Raw genomic sequence first — 10,431 nt, 5'->3', positions numbered from 1 at the left:
ATGTCTTATTAGTATCTTTATCTTGGCTGGGTGGTCTGTAGCAGACTCCCACTAGAACGTGGCCTCCTCCTTTATCCTTATCCATAAACATTTCACCTTGGCGTGTCCAACATTGAATTCTAAGCAGTCAAAGCACCCTTTAACATGTAATGCTACCCCACCACCTCTTTTTCCTTGCCTATCTCTTCTGAAGAGCCTGTAGCCATTCATTGTGACACTCTGTGAATCATCTGACCATGTTTCTGTGATGGCAGTTATATCGTGGTTTCACTGATGTACAATATCTTCTCATTCCTCCTGTTTATTGCCCATGCTCTGGGCATTGGCATATATGCACTTCAGCTGCGGTGTAGATGTCGTCTCCAACACCGGTATGTCACCTCAAGTCCTATCCCTAGCTGTCCCGGGTTTGTCACATATGACACCATTTTCCACCTCAAGTGGGATGGCAGACTGAAGACTGTCCTTAGGCTCATTTCTAGGGAGCCTGGTTTTATCCCCTTCGAGCCTAGTTTAAAGCCCTCTTAATGAGCCTTGCCAACTCCTGTGCTAGGATCCTTTTCCCCCTTTGGGATAGATGTATTCCATCTGTCACCAGCATACCCAGTGCTATGTAAACTTCCTCATGATCAAAGAAACCAAATTTCCAATGGTGGCACCAGTCTCTGAGCCATGTGTTGATCAGGTGTATTTTCCACCCACTTTCAGTGTTTTCCTCCACCACAGTTTACGGTTGGGATGATGTTTTCATGATGATATGCAGTGCCCTTCCTTAGACTCATGGACACAGATGTTAGCCAGTTCCAACTTCACGCCTTCAACTCTTCAGCTGTCACTCGGGATTGTTTCTTTACCTCTCTGATGGGTCTTCGTTGTGCTCTTGGGGTCATTTTGACTGGGCACCCACTTCTTGGCAGAGTAGCCACAGTCCCAAAGTGTCTCTATTTGTAGATCGTTTGCCTAACTGTGGACTGGTGAATTTCTAAGGGCTTTGAAAGCACTTTGTAACCCTTTCCATCTTTATGTAAATCAACAATTCTTGATCGTGGATCCTCTGAAAGCTCTTTTGGGCGAGGCGTGGCTCACATAAGCATACATCTTGTGCGGAGCAAACTCAAAAATTTTGCATGGTTTTTATCAGTCAACACAGCTATAGTGCACACCTCCAAACTAATTTTCTTAACAAGATTCCATGTTAATCTGACTCCAATTAGGTTTTCTGGGTCAACTCAAGGGTTCACTTACTTTTCCCACTGGTATTTTGAATGTTGAATGAGTGTGTTCAGTAAAGACATGGAGGATCAGAATTAGTTTTGTGTTATTATTCTAGGCACATTCTATATGCTTGTCAATACTCTTGACTTAGATGATGGTTAGATCACATTTTATGACAAATTAATGCAGAACACTATGAAATTCCAAAAGGTTCACATACTTTTTCTTGCAACTGTAAATTAGAAGATTGGACAGTATGCAAACGTGGTGGAAGCTTAGCAATGGAAGGATTTTTTACCTAGCACTATGATTATTACACATTAAGAAACATAAACTAGGAAGGAGTGAGGAGCAGGTGGAAGAGGGAGGGTAAAGCAAAGAACAAATGTAGATAGCATAAAGAAAAATAATTTATCACATTGAAGTAACTAAAAATAGATATATGAGACCCATCTTAATATTATTTCTTCATATAGGAAATTACAGTGGGTTGCTAATGAGATGAGTTTGTGACTGTGAAACACAGAAGAAAGTATCCATAATCAATACTGGTATTAGGAATCAGACTATCTTTTTAATCTAAAATCTGTATAAACAATATCTGCAATTATGATGCTAATAAATAATATAAAAAAATAATTTTACTGCATGAAAAAAGCAGAAAAAGCATAATTTGGAAAGTAAATCAACACTTTCTGAGACTGACAGTCACTTTTTAGTGATCTTTCAGTTCTAATAACTTCTGGCAAGTAAAGGCCATTTAGAGAAGTGCCAAATTAAGTTTAGCAATGATTAAACTTTTGTGTAGCGGTTCTTAGTGCTCTCTGGTCAGGGCAACACGTGAATAAGATTTGTTTGCCTTATCCAAAAGGCTGCAGCTTTGCAAGCAGGTTATTTCTTGCCACTAAGTTAATGCAGTACATTAAAAGAATAGTATTTCTTAAACCACTAAAAATAGAAAGGCTTTGTTCACACTGTGTTTTGTTCATAGCCTCTTCTCCTGTGCTTCTACAATGATACTGGAGCAAAAAGATGTAGATGTACAAGGCAGAAAATTCTGGAGATGCCTTTTCTGCCAATTTGTCTGTACACTGAGAATTAACTTCTACTAAGTACATACTTTGTAAATATTCTGTATTTTATCTGGTTTTAGATTTATAATAAATTGCAGATAATAGAAATAGTAATTAAATAAAGTGGAAAAAGATAGATGAGATGTTTAAACACAAAAAAGTTTGATACTACTAACCAAGCTGTAAGCTCATGTGATGTAATGACATCTCATGTAAGCTCATGTAAGAATGATACTGATTGTCAGATTCTTACAAACTTTGCATTGGTCTCTCTAAGCATACTTGTTTTATCTCATGTTTCATATTAGATATGTGTAAACGTGAAAAATTAAATCATTCCAGTGTTGATACTATAGCATGAACCTTATATTTGTGTTTTGTGTGGGAATATTGCCAAATTGGTAAATTATTATCCTGAGTTCTGCAACACGTGAAGGAAAAAGAGGTGGATGTCAGCGAGCTGATTAAAGGTAGACCAGTCATGATGCTTCATGGAATTAAATATACTAATCAGATTCTGAGCTTAGGAGACAGAAATAGAAGAAGAAGTGGAGCAAGACTGTGAACAACATTGCTCCCTTTTATCTTTAATTAGGTAATCTGATTGATTAAGACTTTTCAGACAAAGCTGACATTTTGTAAAGCCTCAGTAAGTTGAGATGGTTTTTTTCTTATTTTCTCTAACCGTCAAGAGTTAAATAACTAGTAGTCACTTAATGCTTCAGTGATTGGAAGGATATACGTATACAGCATATCATTGCTGACTAGAGTTAGCAGTACAGAAGTGGGTAAGTTGAAAAAAAGAGAAGTGGTTTGGACTTGTTATCCTATTAAGTCTTAGCAAGACAGCTAGCTTAGAAAAGCAAACTATTCATGGAGAGTCCACAACAGCAAGCAAGTATCTGAGGAAGATGAATATTGGCTCATAAGTAACAGTAAGTATAAACTTTTTTAAAAAAAATACACCCTGCCATATAGTATTCTGTAGCTACTAATTGTTGTAACTTACAGCTTTTATAAAGTATGGGATTTCTGCAGTTTTTTTACACGATAGATGCAGTTTAAATAATTTCAGTATATAGATTAGTGTTCTGAATAAATAAGAATGATTGTTTCCTAAATAGAAGGGATCTTTCAAATAAATTTTTAATTGTGAGTAAATAAGAATGTTTTCTTAAATGATAGGAACTTCTAAGATGAATTTTGTTTCCTAAGACTATATCTGACATCTTATTTTAGCATACAGGCAGCAGTATACAATTTTGGAAGTGGAAGCCTACCTGAATGAACTTCAGTTTGTTATTTGTATTGTCTTTCTGCAACTAATATTTCAGATATGAAATGGAATTTTAAGACTATAAAATTTTAAATTAAAAAGGCATATTGCATATTGAGTAGAGAAGATTGCAAACTCAGTTTGCAGCACTTAAGTGAGCATGAAGTGTAGTTTTTTCTCATACCATATCCTGCATACTGACCTACCTTTGGTAAAGGACTTTCTTCTAAGGAGACAAACCTTCTAACACTGGAGCTCTCCCAGTTGTGTGAAGAAATGTAAACATTTTCTTAACACACCTGCTAAGAAAGAGCCCAGGCAATATTAAGTATCATCGAGTTTGACCATTCTAGACCAAATTTACTCCTAAATTATGCAGTATGAATTACTCTTCTGGAGAAGGTGACTCTGGTAACTCCATAGTCAGAAAATACGATATCCAAGTTTCCCCATTTTAGATGCTGGAAATCAAATCTGGGAAGCTAGGATACGCCTTTGGGGTTTTTTTCTCTTGTCACATTCTATGAGAAATGAAAGATTTTTCTCTCTTAATTGTAATTTTTATTTTGTAGTCAAATACATTCTCAAAATAAAAAGTTACCTAATTTTCAAAGAAAATTGTTAATCTACAACTGTTGTGCAGGTTGCTTTTGTTGAGCTGAGTTTCAAGTGTAATCGAATATTTTGGGTTTATATTGTTTCTGTTTTGATGGATGAAAAATTCTGAAGCTCAAAAAAGTTCAGTAGTTCAGCTTCACAAAGAGTTGTAGTGCTTCACTAACAGAAACATTTTTTACCATAGAAATTGTATTTCATTATTGGAAATCTTCATGTTTTGTAGTGAGATTTCTCTAATTTTATGAGCAATTACCCCATCACATCTGAAGACTATTCCACTCACCTACTGTTATGTTCGATAGTGACAAAGCATGAATTACATGACAAAGCATGAATTGCATGCCAAAACAGAAACAAAAGTGACTAAAATACAAGACAGCACACTAAATAGCAGAATGACAAACTCACTGACAAGATAAGGTCTAATACCGCTGACATTCAAATTACTAGCTTTCCTTTGGTGTCTAAAACAGGACCACAGGTCCAACAATATAAACAGAAATGTCAGTTCATGGCGTTTTTTATATTTTTTTTTCTGAACTTGTGCTGAAAATGAAATTCATTTATCTAATCTAACAGAGATATAATGCGCAGTAACGTATGTTCTCTATGTCAGTTTTAAAGATATGTTTTTCCATACATGGTAGTAAATACATGAATGTATATTGCATTAAACTGATACGTGTGGAAAAAAAATGGTCAGTAGGTTGAAATATTTCTTGTACAGTACTTGTGTGAAAATCATCCTGTGATGATCATCATCCCTATATGGATCATTTATATCACACAGGCTACCTACTGGTTCTCTATTTTGTTGCAGTGCAAAATCGTGCTTATCTTTAAATGAGGATAGAAATGAACAATGTTGTTGTAGAAATGAAACATCTCCAAAATATTAAATAAATGCTTATCCTTACTAACATAATATTTCTTCTTGTTGTGGCAAAAGGCACAATGCTCGTGCATTTCAGCCAATGATAGCTGAACTATTTTACTATGAATTTTCTGGCACTTGCATTCACAGTTCTCAGTTATAATAATTTTGCTACTTTATTAGTCTTTCTAAAAACTAACGTGAAGAGCACCCTGCCTGCAGGGAGACAACTCTAACATAATGGTGAGGGTAGTACACCCAATAGTCCTATGAAAAAGATTGTTCAAAAACTATTTAACACTTTGTCTAGTGTTATTTGTTGCTTGTAGAGGAGTCCAAAATAATGCTAAATGTAGTTATATGGGGTTTGTATTTCCTGAATCAGTTCTTTTGTGGCATAAGTGATGTTCTTAGTTGTTTAGACAGTAACCTTCCTTGAGAATCAGAACTGCAGGTGTATTATTGACAGGTGTTAATGTTATCTTTTCATGATCTAAAAAGGAAGATCCTGATTCGATGTGATTAAAAGTCACATTTCATGAGATAAAATTGTTGATCACTGAGTCCTAGTACAGTACCTGTTACGGATTAATTTCACTTACCCATGCTTTTCTAAGTGTTTCATTTGGATATGCTATTCTGATAGCTAAGTGGATACTGCCAAATAGCTACTGAGTTACCTTTGAACAGAAGGTGATTCTTTGCAGTCATATAATTCATGTTTTAATTAATTTTGTAAAATGCTTTAGGATCCTGTTACAGCCCCTGTAAATGGCCGTGTGCTTCCTCTGTTCTAGCTGTCTGGAAAGACACTTACAAAGACCAGTCTTTTCTGGAAAATATATAGATGAAACTATAAATGGATGAAAATAAGATACATGCCAGCTGAGGAACAGAGTAAGAAACACTACTAAGTCAGACATTTTAGATAACATATCCCTTTTTTTAAATGTGTTTGGCATAAAACACATTATTTGGCAACAGTACTGCTAAAATGAGTGTTCAGAGATTGTTTAAATAAGGTAATAGTGGGAGCTTGATATATTTGGAGCATCTTTGTAGAAGAAGGCAAAACCAGAAGGAACTTAGTGTAAGACATACCTGAATTAGGTAAATAAGAAGTAAATTGGTGACTACTCCTTTTTGCCTACTTTCTCTATGGAACTGCTAGGCTCTTATACACAACTGTCGAAATACAGAAGGAAAGAGCAGTAGAAGGTTTGTGTTTGAGAAAGGCTTGTTTGGGTATTCTGTTATACCACTTTTCTACAATCTGTGAATGGTATAGGAGTCAGGGGAATTATTGCAAGAACTGCTACTGGCTAGATCTATAGTCATGCCTTCTCTAACGTGATACTGAAATTGTAAAAAAGAGATTTACCATCTAAAAGAACAATTGATATTATCCTGAAAGTACATTATTTTGCAAATGCTTTGTGGCACCACACCATTCCAATTCAACGTTATTAAATATTTTCTCGTATTTTCCTTTCCTTTTTTTAATCTGCCTTTTTTGCCAGTCTCTCATCATTACTGTGTAGGTTCACTGAACATGCTTGTTTAGAAGAATTAAAATATATAAAATTGAAATAACTAATAACTAAACTCCCATATCTTCAATTTTATTTCCAAAGAGAATTTTCAAGTTTTCCTGCATAAGATGATCCCAGAGGCATATGTTAATAAAAATATTTTGATGCCTTTATTATCACATTATGTCATCACCTGCATTATTCTGAAAGAAATAATAGCATAGACGTTTATCACAGTGAAAATGAACTCTTTCTAGACAGAGCTTTAACTATTGTTACGATGTAGAGTGATTTTTCACTCATAATTAAGAAGCTTGAGCTAACCCAAGCACCGCTGCTTGTAGTAAGAATAACCTGTCACACAGAGCAGTGTGTCAGTGGATGTTGGCTTTCATCCAGTGAACTGCTGAGTGCTTCTGTTCTTATCTAAACTGATCCAACTAGTGTTCATCTAGTACCCAGTGGTGGACAGAAAAGTCCCTAATGCAGGGTCCTACCCTGCAGTCTTGATGTGTATAGCTTATCCTTACTCAAGCCAATGGACCTACTCATGTGAATGGAATTGAAGGTCATGAAATTCCTAATTCTGCTATTACATTTCAGCTGTAGGACTATGTGTTGGTTTTGTCTGAGGCAGAGTTAATTTTTGTCATAGTAGATAGTGTGAAGCTGGAAACAGTGACAATAATTCAGGGGCTTAATTGTTTTAGTTATTTTAGTTATTGCTGAGCAGTGCTCGCACGCAATCAAGGCCTTTTCTGCTCCTCGCATGGCCCTGCCTGCAAGCAGGCTGGGGTTGCACAAAAAAATGAGAGTGGACACAGCTGGGAGAGCTGACCCAAAGGGATATCCCAGACCATACAGCATCGTGTTCAGCATATAAACTAGCAGGAAAATTAGTCAGGAGCTGCCACTCAGGGATAAGCTGGACATTGGTCAGTTGATGGTAAGTGTTGTGTTGTGCATCACTTGTCTTCATTGGGGTTTACTTCTCTCTTTTTATAATTTTCCTTTTCATTACGATTTTGTAATTCTTATATTTTATCAATATTATATTTTAATTATTAAATTGTTCTTAACTCAGGAGTTCTCTCACTTTTACCCTTCCAATCCTCTTCCTTAAAATCCTGCTGGGAGGGGAGTGAGCAAGCAGCTGTGTGGTGCTTTGTGGCTGGCTGGGGTTAAATCACAACAGACCAACAAACCAAAAATAGACCATGATGATGTGAAAAGATGAGTGCAAAGAACTAGTTTCTCTTCTGATGTGATAAACCTCAGAGGAGAAAGTATAAGTTAACATATGGAAATGTAGTAAAGACAACAAAATCTTTTGCATCATAAAAATTCTTTCCAGTATTTACTTCAAAATTAAATATACCAACAATTTAACACACTGCATATATTATTAAAATCAATAATACATAAATATTAAAAATTGACATCTACATGATAATTTTTTCATAATCAAAAATGAACAGTGCGAACAACCCTCTAAATTATAACTTTGATTATAATAATTTTTTTTTAAAACCACTACCACACTCAGCTTAATCACTTTGTTCATCGAGGTCTTATGTCTTGGACCACACAGCAAAATGTGTAATCAAATCACTGTGAGAAACTGTGACCTGTGACTATCTCTACTGATGGCTTTGTGGCTGCATGATCAGATTATTAAGTTTTAGAAGGTACTAGATCATTTCCCACAATCCCTGCATGCAGAGAAAACACTGCCTTCAGTGCTTTCAGATGGTCCCATGCCACTGAATTTTATTTGAATATTAGTAGAACTAGTGATCATTTCAGACCTAGAATTTATTCTGCAAAGTCATATGATCTTCTGTCATGACAAAACCTGACAAAAACATACATTACAACTATGAGGAGAAACTTGAATGAATATAATTTTGATTTGAACTGATTCACAATACTTTCTATCTCTGTAGTACACCAGCACCCCTCTTGCAGTGTTTCCTCTTTTTCTTTTGATACTGTTCAACACACTTCTCACTTTCTACTCCTCCATCCCATGCTAACCTTATGTGCGAAGCCATCATAACTCAAATCTAATGCTAACTGATTACAGCCTTGCCTATTATTCTTCCTTTAAAAAAGGCTTAAACACTGTATGTACTAATATATTCCTGGTGTGTAAAGTGCATTCAACATTCAGTAAAATCCAAATTTTCTTTAAAGAGTAATCTAAAATGCATACAGCTGTATAATTCTCCATCAAACATAAAGAGAGGCTGAAGTAAAATAGTTAGCCATTCTTGATCTGCAAAAAAATTTTAACAGCATTTTAGCAATGAAGCTTACCAATCACATTTCCGGTATGGAGATTAACTATTTTATTACTGACGATAGGATAGGGAAAAAAGTGAAGTGAAAGTGAAACTTCTGGGGAACAACAAACATAGTATAACAAAGGAGAGTATTTTGGAAAAACAACTGTGAAGGTCAAAAAGGAAAAAGGAAAGAGGAGAGGGAAAGGATAAAGGAAGGGGAAGAAGAAGGGGAGGGCATCAAGTGTGTAGCCTCTTCCTTAGGTTTAATTGAGGGTATTCCTAGAAATAAAAGCATTTGCTCAATTTCAGCTTAATGAAATATAACTGGAACCTCAAGTATCACAATTAGCTTATGGAGCTCTTGTTCCCATTTTCATAAATATATGCACCAACCTGCAGATCTTACATAAGACACCTCTAAATATGAGTTTGATACTCTTAGCATACTCACATATGTAACTCTTCTAAGACAATATTGATTTTTATCTGGAACTGATAAGCACTGCCTCATATCCAAAACTACAGATAAATAAAAGTCCCAGATCTTGCTTCCGTGTCCTTTAAAGCCTTGTATTTGGCTTTAAGCTCATTCTTTCCACTGAGATCAGCTGGCAGGTTTAGCTGGCTTTTCTGAAGACAACTTGAAAAAACAGAGACGTTCCTGAAAATTGACAATGTAAACATTCCAAAGTATCTGTTGTGAAATAAATACAAACATTTCTTAGCCTCCCTGGATTGTCTTCCAGAAAGACGGGAGGATGTCTGCATTTTTGCAGCCAACTCATGGGTGTGTTAGTGCACTGGCATATTTAGTCATTTATCCTCACACAAAATTGAAAGGTTTTCAGAAGCAGAAATTTATGACTCTGTCTTTAAAGAAGAATTTCTTTCCCATTGTTTGGTTAGCTATCTATCATTGCATACAGTGACATGTAACATGCGACTTCACATCCCTGACCCAAGCGCCAGGGAGGCAGCAGACTTCCCTGTGGGTTGGGTCTGGTTGACGTATGAGGCCCACTGTTCCCCTCAAAAGAGAGTCTCCTACTACAATTACCCTTCTTTTCTTTTCAATCGAGGGAGTTCTAAAGTGTGGGAGTGCGAGATAAGCCCTGGGCAACTCACCGAGTGGATCTTCATCTCCACCTCCATCCACTTGGTCCTCAAGTCCCAAAGACCCATACCTATTAAGCGAGGGCAACTAGGAAGGTGAGGGAGATGGGTGGGAGAGTTTTTGTTTGCCTCTCCTATGAGGGACCTCTCTCCACTCCCTCTTTTCCCTTAGGTCCCCTCCTTTTGCATGGTGACAGAAGGGGAGGGGATCCTTCAGTTCTTTTTGAGCATCTTTCTGCTCTTTGTCTCAGGGCCTTGCTCCACCAATCTATTCCACTTTTGCACTCCCTAATGCTTCTCAACCTCTTTACCTCCTCCCTCAGCTCAACCACTTGCGTAAGCAGGTCGTTTATTTGCTCACATGGCACACAAGTGTTGTCTCTGGTTCTGTCCAGTTCAAGTGCCAGGCTCAGGCATTCATTGCAGCCGGAGACCTGCACAG

General features: G+C 36.5%; 1 protein-coding gene across 1 annotated transcript in view; it reads left to right on the top strand.

Annotated features, from left to right (window-relative positions):
- Positions 1–331: 331 nt before the first annotated feature.
- Positions 332–10,431, top strand: part of LOC104270308 — a gene marked incomplete at its 3' end in the record, with an annotated part of 44,402 nt that continues 34,302 nt past the window's right edge. Inside the window, exon 1 of the mRNA XM_009864631.1 lies at positions 332–371. Coding sequence (XP_009862933.1) covers positions 332–371 — 40 coding nt within the window. The remainder of the gene's footprint in view (positions 372–10,431) is intronic.

This window comes from Apaloderma vittatum, unplaced genomic scaffold, assembly GCF_000703405.1.
Source record: "Apaloderma vittatum isolate BGI_N311 unplaced genomic scaffold, ASM70340v1 scaffold990, whole genome shotgun sequence".
In the NCBI taxonomy this organism is placed as follows: domain Eukaryota; kingdom Metazoa; phylum Chordata; class Aves; order Trogoniformes; family Trogonidae; genus Apaloderma; species Apaloderma vittatum.
The sequence above is the reverse complement of the archived record's forward strand: the minus strand, read 5'-3'. Positions and strand labels throughout refer to the sequence as shown.